Source organism: Lissotriton helveticus, chromosome 2_2 (genome assembly GCF_964261635.1).
Source record: "Lissotriton helveticus chromosome 2_2, aLisHel1.1, whole genome shotgun sequence".
In the NCBI taxonomy this organism is placed as follows: domain Eukaryota; kingdom Metazoa; phylum Chordata; class Amphibia; order Caudata; family Salamandridae; genus Lissotriton; species Lissotriton helveticus.
The window spans coordinates 504048552-504071487 of NC_136060.1; the positions used below are offsets into that span (position 1 = coordinate 504048552).

The 22936-nt window shown below is 50.3% G+C and overlaps 1 protein-coding gene across 2 annotated transcripts in view; it reads left to right on the forward strand.

The window, feature by feature from the left end:
- Positions 1-261: 261 nt before the first annotated feature.
- Positions 262-22936, forward strand: part of PCGF1 (polycomb group ring finger 1) — a 248410-nt gene continuing 225735 nt past the window's right edge. For both annotated transcript variants that reach the window (XM_078679068.1, XM_078679069.1), the window contains exon 1: positions 262-385. In XM_078679068.1, coding sequence (XP_078535194.1) covers positions 299-385 — 87 coding nt within the window. In that variant the 5' untranslated portion in view covers positions 262-298. The remainder of the gene's footprint in view (positions 386-22936) is intronic.

Consider the following 22936-nt stretch of genomic DNA (forward strand, 5'->3'; position numbering starts at 1 on the left):
AATACTGAACGGATTTAGGCATAAATTATTTGTTATAATGGTTCGACAAATAATAAAATATTTACACAAGTGTGAAAACGAATCAAAGAGACCTTGGACTCTGTGGTGGTTCATTGGTCGTCTTCAGAGCCGGTAAAAATCTCCCAACTATTCAAAGATGGCGGAGGCAAAAGACAGTCTTAGTGACTGCGCAAGACGAGAGGGCGGGGCTGTGTAGGGACGTTTACGCTTCGGACGCTCGTTTCCATGGCGACGTGGACCCGCCTCCTCAGAGCCGGAAGCCAGAGGCCGATCTAAAATGGCGACCCAGGAGCCGATGGCGATTGCGATGCGGCTGCGAAACCAGCTGCAGGCGGTCTATAAGATGGACCCGCTGCGGAACGAGGTACGCGTGGCTGGCAGGAGACGGCGGGGGTCGCGGGGCAGCCTTAGCGAGAGCGGTGTGTTTATTGCCGGCCTCAAGGAGAGGGTGTCAGGTGGAGGCATCCTTAAAGGGACAAGTTAGAGAGTGCGCAGGCTCTTCAGAGCGACGCGAGCCGGGAAAGTGAAGTGCGCATGCGCGATGCGGCGCCTCCGTGGGTTGCGCATGCGCACGTCTGTCACTGGCGCAGGTGCAAGTGCGAGACTGGGAAGTGTTTGGTACCAAGTTCACGGCTGCGCATGCGCACAGCGCTCACAACAGCCCAGGGATGAAGGTGGGCGCTTGATGGGGCTTCTTGGCGCTGTGAGGAGCCAAGAGAAACATGCCAATGTTTATAAAGTGGATAAAAGGCTTATTTGAGAATTTGATAGGGTTATTATATTGTATAAAAAGTGAGCACAAGCGTGAATTGTGATAGAATGGGAGCATCCCATCTCTTTGAAGATCCCAGTGCTACACTCGACGAAAGTAAGAACTGATGCGTCCTCCCTGGACCGTGGGCACCGCTTGGATAATGTAGTTGAACAGTTCTACGTCATGATGCGGATCTGTTCAACTCATCCCACTTCATGCCTCCCCCTCTGAGCCCTGGGTGCTGCCAGGCTGCTGGCTGTGGCCTCTGAGCCCATGGAGCACAGAGGGAGCAGTCTGGGGGGTGAGGGGTTTAGCAATGAGGCCCAGGTGACCCCTCTGGAGTCCACAGCGGTTGTTTGACATGTCAGAGCAGTGTTTCTGGAGGGTGAGAGGGGTTACAATGAGGCCCAGGTGAACCCACTGAATTCCACAGCAGTTGTTTGACATGTCAGAGCAATGTTTCTGGAGGGTGAGGGGGGTTAGCAATGAGGCCCAAGTGACCCCACTGAAGTCCACAGCAGTTGTTTGACATGTCAGAGCAGTGTTTCTGGAAGGTGAGGGGTTTAGCAATGAGGCCCCGGTGACCCCATTGAAGTCCACAGCAGTTGTTTGACATGTCAGAGCAGTGTTTCTGGAGGGTGAGGGGGGTTAGCAATGAAGCTCGGGTGACCCCACTGCAGTCCACAGCAGTTGTTTGACATGTCAGAGCAGTGTTTCTGGAGGGTGAGGGGGGTTAGCAATGACTCCCAGGTGACCCCACTGAAGTCCACAGCAGTTGTATGACATGTGTCCGAGCAGTGTATCTTGGGGGTGAGAGGGGTTAGCAGTGAGGCCCAGGTGACCCCACTGAAGTCCAGAGCAGTTGTTTGACATGTCAGAGCAGTGTTTCTGGAGGGTGAGGGGGGGTTAGCAATGAGGCCCAGGTGACCCCACTGAAGTCCACAGCAGTTGTTTGACATGTGTCAGGGCAGTGTTTCTGGAGGGTGAGGGGGTTAGCAATGAGGCCCAGGTGACCCCACTGAAGGCCACAGCAGTTGTTTGACATGTGTCAGAGCAGTGTTTCTGGAGGGTGAGGGGGGGTTAGCAATGAGGCCCAGGTGACCCCACTGAAGTCCACATCAGTTGTTTGACATGTCAGAGCAGTGTTTCTGGAGGGTGAGAGGGGTAGCAATGACTCCCAGGTGACCCCACTGAAGTCCACAGCAGTTGATTGACATGTCAGAGCAGTGTTCTGGAGGGTCAGGGGGTTTAGCAATGAGGCCCAGGTGACCCCACTGCAGTCCACAGCAGTTGTTTGACATGTCAGAGCAGTGTTCTGGAGGGGCAGAGGGGTTAGCAATGAGGCCCAGGTGACCCCACTGAAGTCCACAGCAGTTGATTGACATGTGTCAGAGCAGTGTTTCTGGAGGGTGAGGGGGTTACAATGAGGCCGGGTGACGCCACTGGAGTCCACAGCAGTTGTTTGACATGTCAGAGCAGTGTTTCTGGAGGGTGAGGGGGGTTTAGCAATGAGGCCCAGGTGACCCCACTGAAGTCCACAGCAGTTGTTTGACATGTCAGAGCAGTGTTTCTGGAGGGTGAGGGGGGTTACAATGAGGCCGGGTGACGCCACTGGAGTCCACAGCAGTTGTTTGACATGTCGGAGCAGTGTTTCTGGAGGGTCAGGGGGGGTTAGCAATGAGGCCCAGGTGACCCCACTGAAGTCCACAGCAGTTGTTTGACATGTGTCAGAGCAGTGTTCTGGAGGGTGAGAGGGGATAGCAATGAGGCCCAGGTGACCCCACTGAAGTCCACAGCAGTTGTTTGACATGTGTCAGAGCAGTGTTTCTGGAGGGTGAGGGGGGGTTAGCAATGAGGCCCAGGTGACCCCACTGAAGTCCACAGCAGTTGTTTGACATGTCAGAGCAGTGTTTATGGAGGGTGAGAGGGGGTAGCAATGAGGCCCAGGTGACCCCACTGAAGTCCACAGCAGTTGATTGACATGTCAGAGCAGTGTTTCTGGAGGGTGAGGGGGGGTTAGCAATGAGGCCCAGGTGACCCCACTGAAGTCCACAGCAGTTGTTTGACATGTCAGAGCAGTGTTTCTGGAGGGTGAGGGGGGTTACAATGAGGCCGGGTGACGCCACTGGAGTCCACAGCAGTTGTTTGACATGTCGGAGCAGTGTTTCTGGAGGGTGAGAGGGGATAGCAATGAGGCCCAGGTGACCCCACTGAAGTCCACAGCAGTTGTTTGACATGTGTCAGAGCAGTGTTTCTGGAGGGTGAGGGGGGGTTAGCAATGAGGCCCAGGTGACCCCACTGAAGTCCACAGCAGTTGTTTGACATGTCAGAGCAGTGTTTATGGAGGGTGAGAGGGGATAGCAATGAGGCCCAGGTGACCCCACTGAAGTCCACAGCAGTTGATTGACATGTCAGAGCAGTGTTTCTGGAGGGTGAGGGGGGGTTAGCAATGAGGCCCAGGTGACCCCACTGAAGTCCACAGCAGTTGTTTGACATGTGTCCGAGCAGTGTATCTTGGGGGTGAGAGGGGTTAGCAGTGAGGCCCAGGTGACCCCCCTGAAGTCCACAGCAGTTGTTGACATGTCAGAGCAGTGTTTCTGGAGGGTGAGGGGGGGTTAGCAATGAGGCCCAGGTGACCCCACTGAAGTCCACAGCAGTTGTTTGACATGTGTCCGAGCAGTGTATCTTGGGGGTGAGAGGGGTTAGCAGTGAGGCCCAGGTGACCCCCCTGAAGTCCACAGCAGTTGTTTGACATGTCAGAGCAGTGTTTCTGGATGGTGAGGGGGGGTTAGCAATGAGGCCCAGGTGACTCCACTGAAGTCCACAGCAGTTGTTTGACATGTGTCCGAGCAGTGTTTCTGGAGGGTGAGGGGGGGTTAGCAATGAGGCCCAGGTGACCCCACTGAAGTCCACAGCAGTTGTTTGACATGTGTCAGAGCAGTGTTTCTGGAGGGTGAGAGGGGTTAGCAATGAAGCTCGGGTGACCCCACTGCAGTCCACAGCAGTTGTTTGACATGTCAGAGCAGTGTTTCTGGAGGGTGAGGGGGGTTAGCAATGACTCCCAGGTGACCCCACTGAAGTCCACAGCAGTTGTATGACATGTCAGAGCAGTGTTTCTGGAGGGTGAGGGGGGGTTAGCAATGAGGCCCAGGTGACCCCACTGAAGTCCACAACAGTTGTTTGACATGTCAGAGCAGTGTTTTTGGAGGGTGAGGGGGGGTTTAGCAATGAGGCCCAGGTGACCCCACTGAAGTCCACAGCAGTTGCTTGACATGTCAGAGCAGTGTTTCTGGAGGGTGAGGGGGGGTTAGCAATGAGGCCCAGGTGACCCCACTGAAGTCCACAGCAGTTGTTTGACATGTGTCAGAGCAGTGTTTCTGGAGGGTGAGGGGGGGTTGGCAATGAGGCCCAGGTGACCCCACTGAAGGCCACAGCAGCTGTTTGACATGTCAGAGCAGTGTTTCTGGAGGGTGAGAGGGGTTACAATGAGGCCCAGGTGACCCCACTGAAGTCCACAGCAGTTGATTGACATGTGTCAGAGCAGTGTTTCTGGAGGGTGAGGGGGTTACAATGAGGCCGGGTGACGCCACTGGAGTCCACAGCAGTTGTTTGACATGTCAGAGCAGTGTTTCTGGAGGGTGAGGGGGGTTTAGCAATGAGGCCCAGGTGACCCCACTGAAGTCCACAGCAGTTGTTTGACATGTCAGAGCAGTGTTTCTGGAGGGTGAGGGGGGTTACAATGAGGCCGGGTGACGCCACTGGAGTCCACAGCAGTTGTTTGACATGTGTCAGAGCAGTGTTTCTGGAGGGTGAGGGGGGGTTAGCAATGAGGCCCAGGTGACCCCACTGAAGTCCACAGCAGTTGTTTGACATGTCAGAGCAGTGTTTATGGAGGGTGAGAGGGGGTAGCAATGAGGCCCAGGTGACCCCACTGAAGTCCACAGCAGTTGATTGACATGTCAGAGCAGTGTTTCTGGAGGGTGAGGGGGGGTTAGCAATGAGGCCCAGGTGACCCCACTGAAGTCCACAGCAGTTGTTTGACATGTGTCCGAGCAGTGTATCTTGGGGGTGAGAGGGGTTAGCAGTGAGGCCCAGGTGACCCCCCTGAAGTCCACAGCAGTTGTTGACATGTCAGAGCAGTGTTTCTGGAGGGTGAGGGGGGGTTAGCAATGAGGCCCAGGTGACCCCACTGAAGTCCACAGCAGTTGTTTGACATGTGTCCGAGCAGTGTATCTTGGGGGTGAGAGGGGTTAGCAGTGAGGCCCAGGTGACCCCCCTGAAGTCCACAGCAGTTGTTTGACATGTCAGAGCAGTGTTTCTGGATGGTGAGGGATTTACAATGAGGCCCAGGTGACTCCACTGAAGTCCACAGCAGTTGTTTGACATGTGTCCGAGCAGTGTTTCTGGAGGGTGAGGGGGGTTAGCAATGAAGCTCGGGTGACCCCACTGCAGTCCACAGCAGTTGTTTGACATGTCAGAGCAGTGTTTCTGGAGGGTGAGGGGGGTTAGCAATGACTCCCAGGTGACCCCACTGAAGTCCACAGCAGTTGTATGACATGTGTCCGAGCAGTGTATCTTGGGGGTGAGAGGGGTTAGCAGTGAGGCCCAGGTGACCCCACTGAAGTCCACAGCAGTTGTTTGACATGTCAGAGCAGTGTTTCTGGAGGGTGAGGGGGGGTTAGCAATGAGGCCCAGGTGACCCCACTGAAGTCCACAACAGTTGTTTGACATGTCAGAGCAGTGTTTTTGGTGGGTGAGGGGGGGTTTAGCAATGAGGCCCGGGTGACCCCACTGAAGTCCACAGCAGTTGCTTGACATGTCAGAGCAGTGTTTCTGGAGGGTGAGGGGGGGTTAGCAATGAGGCCCAGGTGACCCCACTGAAGTCCACAGCAGTTGTTTGACATGTGTCAGAGCAGTGTTTCTGGAGGGTGAGGGGGGGTTGGCAATGAGGCCCAGGTGACCCCACTGAAGGCCACAGCAGTTGTTTGACATGTGTCAGAGCAGTGTTTCTGGAGGGTGAGGGGGGTTAGCAATGAAGCTCGGGTGACCCCACTGCAGTCCACAGCAGTTGTTTGACATGTCAGAGCAGTGTTTCTGGAGGGTGAGGGGGGTTAGCAATGACTCCCAGGTGACCCCACTGAAGTCCACAGCAGTTGTATGACATGTGTCCGAGCAGTGTATCTTGGGGGTGAGAGGGGTTAGCAGTGAGGCCCAGGTGACCCCACTGAAGTCCACAGCAGTTGTTTGACATGTCAGAGCAGTGTTTCTGGAGGGTGAGGGGGGGTTAGCAATGAGGCCCAGGTGACCCCACTGAAGTCCACAACAGTTGTTTGACATGTCAGAGCAGTGTTTCTGGAGGGTGAGGGGGGTTAGCAATGACTCCCAGGTGACCCCACTGAAGTCCACAGCAGTTGTATGACATGTCAGAGCAGTGTTTCTGGAGGGTGAGGGGGGGTTAGCAATGAGGCCCAGGTGACCCCACTGAAGTCCACAGCAGTTGTTTGACATGTCAGGGCAGTGTTTCTGGAGGGTGAGGGGGGTTACAATGAGGCCCAGATGACCCCACTGAAGTCCACAGCAGTTGTTTGACATGTGTCAGAGCAGTGTTTCTGGAGGGTGAGGGGGGGTTAGCAATGAGGCCCAGGTGACCCCACTGAAGTCCACAGCAGTTGTTTGACATGTCAGAGCAGTGTTTATGGAGGGTGAGAGGGGGTAGCAATGAGGCCCAGGTGACCCCACTGAAGTCCACAGCAGTTGATTGACATGTCAGAGCAGTGTTCTGGAGGGTCAGGGGGTTTAGCAATGAGGTCCAGGTGACCCTACTGAAGTCCACAGCAGTTGTATGACATGTCAGAGCAGTGTTTCTGGAGGGTGAGGGGGGTTACAATGAGGCCCAGATGACCCCACTGAAGTCCACAGCAGTTGTTTGACATGTCAGAGCAGTGTTTTTGGAGGGTGAGGGGGGGTTTAGCAATGAGGCCCAGGTGACCCCACTGAAGTCCACAGCAGTTGCTTGACATGTCAGAGCAGTGTTTCTGGAGGGTGAGGGGGGGTTAGCAATGAGGCCCAGGTGACCCCACGAAGTCCACAGCAGTTGTTTGACATGTGTCAGAGCAGTGTTTCTGGAGGGTGAGGGGGGGTTGGCAATGAGGCCCAGGTGACCCCACTGAAGGCCACAGCAGTTGTTTGACATGTGTCAGATCAGTGTTCTGGGGGGTGAGAGGGGTTTAGCAATGATGCCCAGGTGACCCCACTGAAGTCCACAGCAGTTGTTTGACATGTGTCAGAGCAGTGTTTCTGGAGGGTGAGGGGGGTTAGCAATGAAGCTCGGGTGACCCCACTGCAGTCCACAGCAGTTGTTTGACATGTCAGAGCAGTGTTTCTGGAGGGTGAGGGGGGTTAGCAATGACTCCCAGGTGACCCCACTGAAGTCCACAGCAGTTGTATGACATGTGTCCGAGCAGTGTATCTTGGGGGTGAGAGGGGTTAGCAGTGAGGCCCAGGTGACCCCACTGAAGTCCACAGCAGTTGTTTGACATGTCAGGGCAGTGTTTCTGGAGGGTGAGGGGGGTTACAATGAGGCCCAGATGCCCCACTGAAGTCCACAGCAGTTGTTAGATATGTGTCAGAGCAGTGTTCTGGAGGGTGAGAGGGGATAGCAATGAGGCCCAGGTGACCACACTGAAGTCCACAGCAGTTGTTTGACATGTGTCAGAGCAGTGTTTCTGGAGGGTGAGGGGGGGTTAGCAATGAGGCCCAGGTGACCTCACTGCAGTCCACAGCAGTTGTTTGACATGTCAGAGCAGTGTTTCTGGGGGGTGAGGGGGTTTACCGATGAGGCCCAGGTGACCCCACTGCAGTCCACAGCAGTTGTTTGACATGTCAGAGCAGTGTCTTTGGGGGGTGGGAGGGGTTAGCAGTGAGTCCCAGGTGACCCCACTGAAGTCCACAGCAGTGTTTGACCTGTCAAAGCAGTGTCTTTGGTGGGTGAGAGGGGTTAGCAATGAGGCCCGGTTACCCCACTGAAGTCCACAGCAGTTGTTTGACCTGTCAGAGCAGTGTTTCAGGGGGGTGAGGGGGTTAGCCACGAGGCCCAGGTGACCCCACTGAAGTCCACAGCAGTTGTTTGACATGTCAGAGCAGTGTTTCTGGAGGGTGAGGGGGGTTAGCAATGAAGCTCGGGTGACCCCACTGCAGTCCACAGCAGTTGTTTGACATGTCAGAGCAGTGTTTCTGGAGGGTGAGGGGGGTTAGCAATGACTCCCAGGTGACCCCACTGAAGTCCACAGCAGTTGTATGACATGTGTCCGAGCAGTGTATCTTGGGGGTGAGAGGGGTTAGCAGTGAGGCCCAGGTGACCCCACTGAAGTCCAGAGCAGTTGTTTGACATGTCAGAGCAGTGTTCTGGAGGGTCAGGGGGTTAGCAATGAGGCCCAGGTGACCCCACTGCAGTCCACAGCAGTTGTTTGACATGTCAGAGCAGTGTTCTGGAGGGGCAGAGGGGTTAGCAATGAGGCCCAGGTGACCCCACTGAAGTCCACAGCAGTTGATTGACATGTGTCAGAGCAGTGTTTCTGGAGGGTGAGGGGGTTACAATGAGGCCGGGTGACGCCACTGGAGTCCACAGCAGTTGTTTGACATGTCAGAGCAGTGTTTCTGGAGGGTGAGGGGGGTTTAGCAATGAGGCCCAGGTGACCCCACTGAAGTCCACAGCAGTTGTTTGACATGTCAGAGCAGTGTTTCTGGAGGGTGAGGGGGGTTACAATGAGGCCGGGTGACGCCACTGGAGTCCACAGCAGTTGTTTGACATGTCGGAGCAGTGTTTCTGGAGGGTCGGGGGGGTTAGCAATGAGGCCCAGGTGACCCCACTGAAGTCCACAGCAGTTGTTTGACATGTGTCAGAGCAGTGTTCTGGAGGGTGAGAGGGGATAGCAATGAGGCCCAGGTGACCCCACTGAAGTCCAGAGCAGTTGTTTGACATGTGTCAGAGCAGTGTTTCTGGAGGGTGAGGGGGGGTTAGCAATGAGGCCCAGGTGACCCCACTGAAGTCCACAGCAGTTGTTTGACATGTCAGAGCAGTGTTTATGGAGGGTGAGAGGGGGTAGCAATGAGGCCCAGGTGACCCCACTGAAGTCCACAGCAGTTGATTGACATGTCAGAGCAGTGTTTCTGGAGGGTGAGGGGGGGTTAGCAATGAGGCCCAGGTGACCCCACTGAAGTCCACAGCAGTTGTTTGACATGTGTCCGAGCAGTGTATCTTGGGGGTGAGAGGGGTTAGCAGTGAGGCCCAGGTGACCCCCCTGAAGTCCACAGCAGTTGTTGACATGTCAGAGCAGTGTTTCTGGAGGGTGAGGGGGGGTTAGCAATGAGGCCCAGGTGACCCCACTGAAGTCCACAGCAGTTGTTTGACATGTGTCCGAGCAGTGTATCTTGGGGGTGAGAGGGGTTAGCAGTGAGGCCCAGGTGACCCCCCTGAAGTCCACAGCAGTTGTTTGACATGTCAGAGCAGTGTTTCTGGATGGTGAGGGGGGGTTAGCAATGAGGCCCAGGTGACTCCACTGAAGTCCACAGCAGTTGTTTGACATGTGTCCGAGCAGTGTTTCTGGAGGGTGAGGGGGGGTTAGCAATGAGGCCCAGGTGACCCCACTGAAGTCCACAGCAGTTGTTTGACATGTGTCAGAGCAGTGTTTCTGGAGGGTGAGAGGGGTTAGCAATGAAGCTCGGGTGACCCCACTGCAGTCCACAGCAGTTGTTTGACATGTCAGAGCAGTGTTTCTGGAGGGTGAGGGGGGTTAGCAATGACTCCCAGGTGACCCCACTGAAGTCCACAGCAGTTGTATGACATGTCAGAGCAGTGTTTCTGGAGGGTGAGGGGGGGTTAGCAATGAGGCCCAGGTGACCCCACTGAAGTCCACAACAGTTGTTTGACATGTCAGAGCAGTGTTTTTGGAGGGTGAGGGGGGGTTTAGCAATGAGGCCCAGGTGACCCCACTGAAGTCCACAGCAGTTGCTTGACATGTCAGAGCAGTGTTTCTGGAGGGTGAGGGGGGGTTAGCAATGAGGCCCAGGTGACCCCACTGAAGTCCACAGCAGTTGTTTGACATGTGTCAGAGCAGTGTTTCTGGAGGGTGAGGGGGGGTTGGCAATGAGGCCCAGGTGACCCCACTGAAGGCCACAGCAGTTGTTTGACATGTCAGAGCAGTGTTTCTGGAGGGTGAGGGGGGGTTACAATGAGGCCCAGGTGACCCCACTGAAGTCCACAGCAGTTGATTGACATGTGTCAGAGCAGTGTTTCTGGAGGGTGAGGGGGTTACAATGAGGCCGGGTGACGCCACTGGAGTCCACAGCAGTTGTTTGACATGTCAGAGCAGTGTTTCTGGAGGGTGAGGGGGGTTTAGCAATGAGGCCCAGGTGACCCCACTGAAGTCCACAGCAGTTGTTTGACATGTCAGAGCAGTGTTTCTGGAGGGTGAGGGGGGTTAGCAATGACTCCCAGGTGACCCCACTGAAGTCCACAGCAGTTGTATGACATGTGTCCGAGCAGTGTATCTTGGGGGTGAGAGGGGTTAGCAGTGAGGCCCAGGTGACCCCACTGAAGTCCACAGCAGTTGTTTGACAAGTCAGGGCAGTGTTTCTGGAGGGTGAGGGGGGGTTAGCAATGAGGCCCAGGTGACCTCACTGCAGTCCACAGCAGTTGTTTGACATGTCAGAGCAGTGTTTCTGGGGGGTGAGGGGGTTTACCGATGAGGCCCAGGTGACCCCACTGCAGTCCACAGCAGTTGTTTGACATGTCAGAGCAGTGTTTCTGGAGGGTGAGGGGGGTTACAATGAGGCCCAGATGACCCCACTGAAGTCCACAGCAGTTGTTTGACATGTGTCAGAGCAGTGTTCTGGAGGGTGAGAGGGGATAGCAATGAGGCCCAGGTGACCCCACTGAAGTCCACAGCAGTTGTTTGACATGTGTCAGAGCAGTGTTTCTGGAGGGTGGGGGGGGGGGTTAGCAATGAGGCCCAGGTGACCTCACTGCAGTCCACAGCAGTTGTTTGACATGTCAGAGCAGTGTCTTTGGGGGGTGGGAGGGGTTAGCAGTGAGGCCCAGGTGACCCCACTGAAGTCCACAGCAGTGTTTGACCTGTCAAAGCAGTGTCTTTGGGGGGTGAGAGGTGTTAGCAATGAGGCCCGGTTACCCCACTGAAGTCCACAGCAGTTGTTTGACCTGTCAGAGCAGTGTTTCAGGGGGGTGAGGGGGTTAGCCACGAGGCCCAGGTGACCCCACTGAAGTCCACAGCAGTTGTTTGACATGTCGGAGCAGTGTTTCTGGAGGGTGAGAGGGGTTAGCAATGAGGCCCAGGTGACCCCACTGCAGTTCACAGCAGTTGTTTAACATGTGTCAGAGCAGTGTCTTGGGGGGGGGGGGGTGAGGGGGTTACACTGAGGCCCGGGTGACCCCACTGAAGTCCACAGCAGTTGTTTGACATGTGTCAGAGCAGTGTCTTTGGGGGGGTGAGAGGGGTTAGCAATGAGGCCCAGGTGACCCCACTGAAGGCCACAGCAGTTGTTTGACATGTGTCAGAGCAGTGTTTCTGGAGGGTGAGGGGGTTAGCAATGAGGCCCAGGTGACCCCATTGAAGTCCACAGCAGTTGTTTGACATGTCAGAGCAGTGTTTCTGGAGGGTGAGGGGGTTTAGCAATGAGGCCGGGTGACGCCACTGGAGTCCACAGCAGTTGTCTGACATGTGTCAGAGCAGTGTTCTGGAGGATGAGGGGGTTAGCAATGAGGCCCAGGTGACCCCATTGAAGTCCACAGCAGTTGTTTGACATGTCAGAGCAGTGTTTCTGGAGGGTGAGGGGGTTTAGCAATGAGGCCGGGTGACCCCACTGGAGTCCACAGCGGTTGTCTGACATGTGTCAGAGCAGTGTTCTGGAGGGTGCGGGGGGGTTACCAATGATGCCCAGGTGACCCCACTGAAGTCCACAGCAGTTGTTTGCCATGTGTCAGAGCAGTGTTCTGGAGGGTGAGAGGGGATAGCAATGAGGCCCAGGTGACCCCACTGCAGTCCACAGCAGTTGTTTGACATGTGTCAGAGCAGTGTCTTTGGGGGGTGAGAGGGGTTAGCAATGAGGCCCAGGTGACCCCACTCAAGTCCACAGCAGTTGTTTGGTATGTCAACAGGGTGACCCTTCCAGGGGTTGGACTTGAGTTTTTTAGGGTCCTCAGCATTAAGAGAGAGACTTTGTTAGCAACACTCTGATGTTTGTCTCTGGCCGAGGGAGACTATGTGTGCGAGTGTTGCATACAGCACTTAGTACGCTATAAGGTGGCGTGTCTAAGATATCCAACTTGAAATAAAAATAAGCAATTTTCTCTATATCTGCGACAACTTTTAATGCAGACTTCATCAAGACACAGTGGACATGCTTTATGTTGTAATGTAATTTCTTGTCTTCCTCCTTTTCACCCTGTCTTCCCTCTTTGTCCAGCCTGAGTATATTTAGAATGTTATATGATGTCACAGAATGTGGGGTGACTCATGTTAGTCAGCTGACTTCAGGCTGAGATGAAGGAAGCTGCTCCTGGTGGGGCCTTCATACCATCTTACCTACTGGCCTACCTACCACCTTGGCTACTTAACTTATCATCTCTGTAACTACAACCTCAATAAAGTTACTTCCTGGAACTACCACCTGGCCTCCTGTGGACTTCGTACCACAACACTTTACCACCCTATAGGAACATTACATTTATTAATAACACTGCACATAAGTGCTCTAATTGTGTGACGCTGAGCGATCCCTCCAAGAGAAGTGCTGTATGTAGTAACTGTATTGGCATTTATTCTATTTGTTTTACTATACATTGTTTCCCTAGAGCGCTGCTTCACCGAGCTGTATTAGAGCGCTGTACATTAAAAGATAGAACTGACTGCATATTGGAAAGTATGCCTATTGGGACCACCAAAGAAAATCGAGTTGGAGAGAACCATGAGGCTGAAGCTGAGGAATGGACAAGGATGGGCAAGACCAGAGTAGACTGAAGTAGCTTGTAGGTGGAGACAATAATAACATCTCGGTACAGCACAGCATTGGGCGAAGTGAAGATAGCTCAGCATCAGCGGAATGAGGGGCAGAGCATTCTTTTGTATCTTCAAGCCAGGTCTCTTGTGAGTAAGAAAGTATTTAGTCTTTTTCTAAAGGGAAACCATTTTAGTTGGTCTGGTAAGGACTTCCAAATAGTAGGCATCTAACCAGAAAAGGATTGTCTTTGAGCTTGAGATGGTCTCAATTTTGGGAGGTCTAACAAGAATTTCGTGAAACGCCAGAGTTATGTACTGTTAGTTTCAAGTCCAATGGACAAGAGAACTTGCGCTTGGCAATGGGTGGCTCTAGATGGTGAGACAAACGTAATAGTGCTTACAGCAGTTTTGAGACGTTAATAGCTTGGCTGCTAGTGGGGAAAATGCTTGGGGATGTGTGTGGAAAGGGGGAGTTGGCTATCTTTATCAAGTTTGCTTTAATTTGTTTATGGTAGTGCTAACTCTGATATGGACTGTAACGGGGTGACAGTTGTTCTCCACAGTACTCGATGTTTGGACCCTGATCTCGATAAAGCGCTTAGAGACCCCATGGTTATAACGCGCTATATAAATCGAAATAAATAAATAAAATAAAATTCCATAGTTGATTCCCAGGCAGCTGGAATGACCAGAAATGTGCTGGTGGGCATTGTGCTCGGATCACAGCGAGTGGAAAGGGTGTGAAATTATACCTGTTAGGATAGGTAAGGTGTGAAAGCAATATGCACTTTACTCAAAATGAATGTACTCTTCACCAATCTGCACTGTACCATTATACTTTACACCACTTTACTCTATGCTACTCTACTCCACAACACTTCACTCTGACACTTTACTCCACGACACTTTACTCCACTCCGCTCTATTCCATTAAACACGGCTCCACTGACATTCTGCTCCACTTTATGCCACTCCTCTCCTCTGCACTCTACTCTGCCATTTTACGACACTACTTCACTCGACAATGCTCCATGCAACTCCCTCTATGCCACTCCATGGCACTTTACTCCACTCTATTCTATGACCCACTGCTCCAATCTATGCCACTCAACCCGTGCCAACTCGACCTAAAAACGTGCAACTGATATTTGGCGTCCGTCCTTGAACGGGCAACAAATGTGTCGAGATAAAAACAAGATTTAAAGGCGTTTTGATTGCTCACTCACTTTCTGAATGGACAGAACCCCTGTTCCTTTCCAGTTTAAGATCACGCACCAGAATGGACAAGTAGGTCCTGTAAATAGCTCGTCCTGATGACATCGTTTCGCCACAGCAAGTAGATTTTTCGCGACCTCCTTTGTCAATTCTTGTTGTTCCTCTGACTGCAAAGTGAGACGAGTTTATAAAATGAACTGTTTGACAATCGTGCTGTACAGCGAGTGTGAAATAAAAGGCTGTAGGATGTCAGGTTTTCTGTCTAACAGACAACATTTAAATAACTTGTATACAATTTGTACAAATATTTCAAAATATATTTCAGAAGTTAGGAAACCACATTTTGTTTTTGTAACTCTGTGTAATAGAAACCTAGTTTTTAATAGGATCAAAACAAATCGGAACACTTTACTTCGTGATGTGTAAATGCTAAATATATCTGCGGAAACCCAAATTCCACATATTATTTGTACCCTATAATTTTATCAGTAGAACTGCAGGTCAGTGGTAAAGTTTGTGGCCATTTCAATGGAAAATGTGCCGTCTAAAAAACAGCTCGCTGCCACACCAAGCTTTAGTATTATGTTTATTAAAAGCGAGTTTATACACCTTAACTGAGAAACATTCTTGCCCCCACCCTGATGACAATGCTAGTAGTGAAATAAGAGGCAAGTTGGGGTTCATGTGTATATGTGGGCTATATAAATATTATACTTTTTTTATGGAAGACCTGCTCAACTCACGTTTGAAGGTGCTGTCATTTGTAATGTTGAAGAAAAAGGCGTATCTATAAAATAAAAATATTTGTCCAGGATCACACAATTTGCAGGTCAAGTTTATTATAGTTAGATTGAGTAGATTATTCAAGTCAGTAGGCCTGCAGATCTAATACAATTTTTATGATTTTTCGAGGCCGGTCCTTTTTAAAAGGCATGGGTATGTCTGATAGCATTCTGGTTATAGGTATTTATTTTTAGGTCGAGCCTGTCCCATTCCGCAGGAATGGATAGGATCGAATTCATGTCGGCAAAATCCTCTTCAAACTAAGGGGTTTCAGCCCGGCGTTTTCTTGCAGTTCACGTGAACATGCACAAGCATTCACGGCCAGGGCTTCTCCTCCCCTAGCAGCACCCCTCCCACACCAGCAACTCCCCCCTCCCACACCAGCACCTCCCCTCTCTCTCCCCGCAAACACAGCCTTGCCGTAGCAGCACTCCTCCCACACCAGCACCTCCCCTCTCTCTCCCCGCAAACACAGCCTTGCCGTAGCGGCACTCCTCCCACACTAGCACCTCCCCCCGCCCACACCAGCACCTCCCCTCTCTCTCCCCGCAAACACAGCCTTCCTTTAATTTCTCCTCCCCCTCCCCAGCCAGCTTCCCCCAGGCCGTGTTCCCTCAGATATGCTATTGCATATCGTTTGCTACCTCTTGTATTTTGTTGCTCTTGATACTTGCACAACTGTCACTATTGTCTCATGTAACGTAACGTTTGCTTTTGTAACATGCTCACTTGTAATTTTGGCTTCATGTATCTAAAAACGCCTCCCTCGCGCTCCTTTCTCCCTCTCTCCCGCTGCCTAGGCCTCCCTCTCCAGCGCGCTTCACTCTCATCTGCCTGCTGCTCCCCCGCCCACCCCCCCCCACTCCCCCAACCAGCAATTCACACACAGCAACGCCACTCATCAACGCAACCCCACTCACCGACGCAACCCCACTCATCGACGCAACCCCACTCATCGACGCAACCCCACTCACCGACGCAACCCCACTCATCGACGCAACCCCACTCATCGACGCAACCCCACTCATCGACGCAACCCCACTCATCGACGCAACCCCACTCATCGACGCAACCCCACTCATCGACGCAACCCCACTCATCAACGCAACCCCACTCATCGACGCAACCCCACTCACCGACGCAACCCCACTCATCGACGCAACCCCACTCACCGACGCAACCCCACTCACCGACGCAACCCCACTCACCGACGCAACCCCACTCACCCACGCAACGCCACTCACCCACGCAACGCCACTCATCATATTGTGCTGCAAAACTAAATACTTATAAGGTCCCACAAGCGAGACCTATTGGCAATGCCAATGCTTGTTCTAGAAGATAGTTTGATGACGTGTAGAACAAACTAAGCACCAATGTCAGCAAGCAGTACACATTACAGCATCAGACCATAGACAAACGTGATCAGTTCCCCGTACAACCTCAAAGTGCCTGTGTTCCACCCACAAGTCACAGGTCATTATGAAAACCAGTGCGTTTATGTTGTAGATTCTCAAGCCTGAGTCTTTCCAGAGGGGGACACTGTTCTTCCCAATCAGTTTTCCACCTCCCCTCCCCACCCCCATATTTTTGTCCATTTATTTAGGCACCCCCTACTCTCATAGACCACCTTTTCCGCCAGCATGCACCAATCCATGTCCCATTTCCAGTCATTCAGTTGTGGTGTGAATTCGTCCCTCCACATCCTACAATATTTCGCTTAGCCGCCATCAATCCCAACGTCACCCATATTTGCTCCATACGGGTGAGATCAGTAGCATCCCATATGTTCAGCAAACACCACTTTGCGGTAGCGTCTGAGCAGCTTCCACTTAAGTTATTTAAGCATGTTTATTACAGCTTCCCAATATTGCTGATGCACTGGGCAGCCCCATATCTTGTGGAAAAACGTCCCTTCCTGGCCACAGTGTCTAGTACCAAGCTATGACGTTGCACTGCCGATCCCCACCAGTGTAGTGCATGCATAATGAGAACGTTGTAAGATCTTTAGTTGCACCAGTCGGAACCTAGACCATATGACTATTTCCCTAGGGAGCGCTAGAGCTTCTGGCCATTCATCATCTGAAAGGCCATCAATGTCACACGCTCAGTTTTCCTGTAGGTGAGTCAGGTGAATTATTGATAGATTTATTATAGGTGAGGGAGATGGCCCTTTTGGCCATGTAATCATCTTGTAGTCGGTCATCTAGTGGGCGAAGGTTAAAGGGGTCCTCACTTTTCGGCAATGTTGTCACTAATTCATGTCCTATTTGCAAGTATCAGTAAGTCTCCGTTGCCGCCAGCTCAAATTGCTTTGTGGGTCAGCAAACGGGATCACTGCTCCCTCCCTCCACAGGTCTCCCACCCTAGATATCTCTTTTAGGACCCACTTGTCGAAGCTTTTCTGCGTAGCCAGTGTGCCCAACTGTGCCTTGTCCCACAAAGGAGTGGGCGTGGTTATCCTACCCTCTAGCCCAGAGCGTTCACTGTTGTCTGCCAAAGGGAGTGTCACTGTGGTGGGCATCGGGAAAGTGGCGTTGCACGCCTGTCCGTAAAGGGCCCTCAGGCACCTCTCTGATTGCATAACTAGCCTAACAATTCGATATGCAGGCTCATCTACAGGGAAGTGAACCCATCAATTAAAAGTGACTAACTGAGCCGCCCAGTAATATTTTTGTATGTCTGGCAGGGCAATTCCACCGTTGACCCAGCACTAACTTTATTGTTGCTTTATGTAAATGGAGTCATTGACCATAACAAATGATGCTTCTAAATTGGTTGGCTGTAAAATCCCTGCTTTACTATTTGCTGGTGAGACCAGTGGGACTTAATCATGATTAGATCAGTTTGTGGTCTTCTGTAATGAGCGTGGGCTTGAGCTGAACCTGCTGAAATCCAAATATATAAGCTTCAGCCCACATGAATTGCAAAGGCGCTCATAGACATTGTTTAAATTAATGGTAGAAAGTGCCCCACCTTTTGAGTATCTGCTGCTGAAACTCTCTAGTTCATGTCCTGATCACTGCAAGCTTCCAAGAGTGAACTAGCACTCCTACTCTCGGCAGCGCTAGATCAGCCTCACCAGCACTGAAAGCATATAGAGCAAAGGCCAGGGGAACAGCCCTTTAGACTCTTGTACTATTGGTACAGAATCTGGTATGCCGAGGAATTCACAGCCTACAAATTGAGTTTACATGATGTCTTAGCTTTGGACTGTTTGTGGTATTCCGTGGCTCATATATGTGAAGTGCTGGTTGATGACTTTGGGGTTGAATGAGATGTGGGGTAAGCAGAGTTCCAGGTGGAGCAGGGAATCTCCTTAAGGCACACTATTGGTGATGTGTTATCGAGTCTTAGTATTGCTCAATGAGATCATCAGGCATAATTGACCACTTTCCTGATTTTAAAAATGTGTTAAAGTTTGAGCCCTTTTTAGATATTATTCCTCATGCTGCTAAACATTTGTATATAAAATTCAGGTACAGAATTTTACCATAAAGAGGCTGCACCAGCAACTGGTTCACTACTAGCTCCAGATCGACCTCCGAACTACGCCCTATGTGCCTAATAGTGAAGGAAACGGAAGCCCGCTATTTCTTCTGTTCGGTTTACGCGGCTCAACGATGAACGTGGATGGTACCCCCATGTTTGTAATGTGTATCACAGTATAGAGCTGCTTTAAGGTTACGGATATCTGGCACCCGAAGTTAAATTGTTTTCAGTTTGGCTCATTTTTAATTTGCCATATGGCACTTTTGGAATAAATTAGCCATGATGAAATAAATGGGGAAATGGCAGACCATATAACAATGTCCTGGGGTTGACTTAGTGATGTCACAAATAAACTGCTATAGCAAAACTAAAAAAAGGTTTTTATACAGTGATGGTGAGACCAAGTGTATGTATGTTATATAGGTGGACAGTTGTTTCTGCATACTTATGGTTAAGTCTTACTTTCCGTTGAAAAAACTTTTTTTTTTTTTTAATTCACTTGGGTGCCGTTTAATGAATCTGCATGACACTTTACAATAAAAAGATTCAACCACTTTCCATTGAGAAACCGCACGTTTTGTGAATATCCGTAAAACGACTTTAAAAAACAGGGGAGTAGTGTTTATATAAAAAAGTAGGCATTTTCAATTTTACATCAAACAGGATACTTTCTTGTCCGAGAGAGCAGAAAATGGCTGACCAGAATTTCCTCACTTAACTCAAGGAAGTCCCATTTGTTGGTTTGGTTTAAACCCGTTCAGTGTCTTTTGAGTAATTGGTGTCGTTTTTTTTTGTGGGTTATCTTGGATGGTTGAAAGGTAGAGATATCTCGTTTGTTAATTTATGTATTCCTTAATCCACAGATGATTTGCTTTATCTTTCCGGTCTGTTGTGGACACTATTACCAAACGGGGTGCACTGCGCTCTGTGTTTGGGGTAAAATAGAAACAAAAATAGCATAAGGCTGAAAGGTGAGAGTACCCTAACCCCCACTCCCATGATGGGAAGGGGCCGAGGGACCCCTCCCTCAAAATTGAAGCAAATGAAAGAAAAGAAAGCAGAATTTTAAAATCTTGGATCCTCCATAGGCCCGATGGCCTCTACTAAGCTTGCAGGATTTGTGAATCTAGATTTTTTTTCTCCAAAGAATTTAGCTTATGCAGTAGAGAAGCAAGCAGAAATTGGTTCTAGGCACAATACATAGCAGCAGTTTTTCACTAAGCAAATCTAAAGGAGAGGAACAAAGGCAAAAGAAAGCACAAATAAAACGTGAAGGAAGGTGAATGGAAAAACAAGAAAAGTGTTCAATGCAGGAGAAACTGTTTTCGGACTGCACGAAAGTGAAGTAAGCCTACTAACACGCAACATGTCTAAATGGAGACGTAGCTTTTTATATTGCCATAGTCCCTGTGCCCAGGAAGTGGAAATAATAATGATGTAAATGAAAGTGGTGGCCATATTGGATGGGAGTAGGTTTCTTTCTACAGTAAATGACCATCTCAGCAACATCCATTATGGCGACCCATGCAGAAACGGAGCTAGTTAAAGACTGCGTCTAATGCTCAAGATCCTACAAGCCTCTGGTCGCCTGTATGAATGCTGCACAGTCACCACTGCTCCTAAAGTTTCACCGTCTTGAATGCTACATAGTCTTCACGGTATGGCCTTTGAGTTTGCAAAACTGCAGTAGCTCCTCTGGCAAATGACCTCCCATTTTCTGGATATGAAGAGAAAAAATGTGCTATCCGCTTTCTTTCTCACTATTCCTATAGTTTAAGATAGCTACTTGTGAGACCTCAATACCACGATAGACTGGTTATATTGATATAATAATACTACTTACACAATCCGTAGACGAGAAACGACACTTTACTGAGGTAATACCAGAATACATGTTTATGGAGAGACGTTAAGGAACTGTGTTGACTGATGTTGAACATCCGCACCAGACTCCTCCTTAGACCAATAACAAAGACTGTATCTATACCAATCTCCACAGTCGGAGGTCATCTGGTTCCCCCTAGTCCTGTACAAAAAAGTATTTACCACTTAAAAGGTGTGCAACTAAACTTAAGTACGGCTTACTGCAATTGGTAACTGTTTCAGCGTCCGAAAATACAGAAGGAAGTTAAATACTTTGTACAGTAATACATGGTATGCAATGTGGAGGAATAGCAAATGTTTTAAAGCAGAAACTGCTATTTTGCATTCTTCCAGGGCTGACCGGGACTAAAACTGGCCTGCTCAGATTTTCTCGGTGTTGACGAGCTGATCACTGGTCAGTGCATGAGGTAATCCACACCCATGCTTTATTTTATTTTTTAGGTTTTGCCTGGCGATCTGCTGCGCAGCAGCGTTCGCGCAGGTCGAAATCTTATGATCCTACAGTGTGGGGCTTTGTCCCGCCTTCTCTTCCATTGGCTAGCTCCATAAATGGAGGCTAGCCATTGGAAGAGTTGGGTGTCTGTTACTCTTTTCCCGTCCCGACTCGGGGGCGTTTCTGGGTCTTTGTTTAGTCCCGCCCCTTGTTGCTGTGTGTCCCGGGCCGCGCTGTGATTGGCTGCCGGCCCGGGACACCCCCGTGACATCATTCCCCGGGCCGCGCTGTGATTGGCTGCCGGCCCGGGACACCCCCGTGACGTCATTCCCTGGGCCGCGCTGTGATTGGCTGCCAGCCCGGGACCTGACTTGTTTTCCTTTCATTGCTAGGTCTACATGATCACTTCATGTTGTGCGTCGAAAATAATGACATAACAGCTGTCAGAAAAGAAAATCTTTCTTTTTAAAAAAAACGATGTTTCCCAAGTCAGCTAACGAATTGTACTGCGCCACCTTCTCCACCATAGGGCGCGGGATAATGAAATATCTGTACAGTCAATTTAAAAGCAAATTCCTGCAGTAACCCGTAGCGCCGACCCGAGGGCAGAGCCCACCGCCACCACCGGCGTTAGATCTTAATCATATCCCGCCAACAGTGGACAACATTCCAGCCCAGCGGATCAGACAGGAGGCCGCTCGCTGCGTCGAAAATAAAAGCAGACGTCATGCTGGCTTGGGGTTGTCGGGAGCCTGTGTCTGAGTTCCAAGCAGCCAGTGTGCGCGAGGAGGCGTGCGCACCGGTACCGCCTGGAGCTGTGGTGCATGGTGGGCACGACCGAGTCTTCCCTTCATCTCCTGCTCGAAATCTAGAGGGGCAGAGCGCGCGGGAAAGTCCTGTCTTCAATATGTGTAGAATTTCAAAAGGTATTCCTCGATGCAGTGCTGAACTTAAGGAGTTTGTCGCGCGGGGGAAGTGACGTTTTGCCACCCTGCCTCTCCCAGTGTGGGCACTCTGGTATGGCCTTATTTTAGCACCGGCTCTTTGGGTCATATTGAACGTGATGAACTGGCAGCGCAGAGTACTCCAACTACCTTTCACAATTAACAAATAAACTTCCACCGCCAGGGTTGGATTGGGATCAAATATCGCCCGGAGTCACCAAAAACGAGCATTTGCAATGCAATATGTCTCGCGTTTACGTGAGTTTTACCTATTGGCATTGTAAATGACAAGGACTTCTTTTTATGTTTTCGTTTTTAAAATGTAAATAAAAGGCATTGTCATTTACAATGCCGTTATCTTAAACTCGTGTGAATGCGAGACCTATTGCATTGCAAATGCTTGTTCCGAATTGGTATCAGGTTTCAAAGTTTCATTATTTATTTTAATGATACTGTCAGTGTGACTCAAATTTCATGTTTTACAGTATTTACATAAATAATGCTAAATCCACAAAATACAAGTTAGATGTTACTTGTGTGAGGAGGGTGCCACACTCCATAATAAATAAGCATTGGCAAAACCAATAGTTTGCCTATGCGGGAGCAATTGGCTTTGGCATTGTGTTTCAGCCAGGGGAGTGCCAGACATTGCCACAATCCTGAGGGCAATATCTGTGTGCCCCTGTGTGAGGAGAACCCTGAGGACTGAAGATGAAAGCCATACCGGCTTTGATTGCATGCTTTTTCCAGTTGCCAACATGGAGGTGCCTTGGATGGGCAGAGTGGGTGAGCTTCATCCACTAACAAGCATTGGCATAGCCAATAGGTCTCGCTTTTGGGACCTTATAAGTATTTAATTATGCAGCACAATATCCTTGGTGCAACAACATCAACCATTGCATGGCTAAACACTTATAAGGTCCCAAAGGCAAAACCTATTGGCTATGCCAATGCTTGTTTTCACCATGTTCACTGTTGTGCTTTCTGTTTATCTTCCACAAACCTGAGTTATGTTTAATGCAGGTTAGGTTCCTTTTGGGTTCTATTGAAAGCCATGCAACATTTCAGTTTGATCTGATAGGGCTGAAACAAGTGGATCATAGATAAGATGCATTACGGTGTACCCTATCCTTAGAGTTTTAATCTTGTATAAGTAGGGATTAAAACCTTATAAAATAGTAAAGGTGTCCTATACTTAATACAATTTCAAACACCCTTTCTCGATATGAGGCCTCCGCGTAGTTGCTGACATGCTACAGTACCACGATGAAGCATGTCACTTTGTGTGAGTGAGAGGTTTGCATCCCATGTCAACAAAACCAATCTAAGTTGGTGATCCAGCTTCACTTAATGCCCATTAAGATGGGTGTAATTTTTTTTCCTACTTGAGCAACCT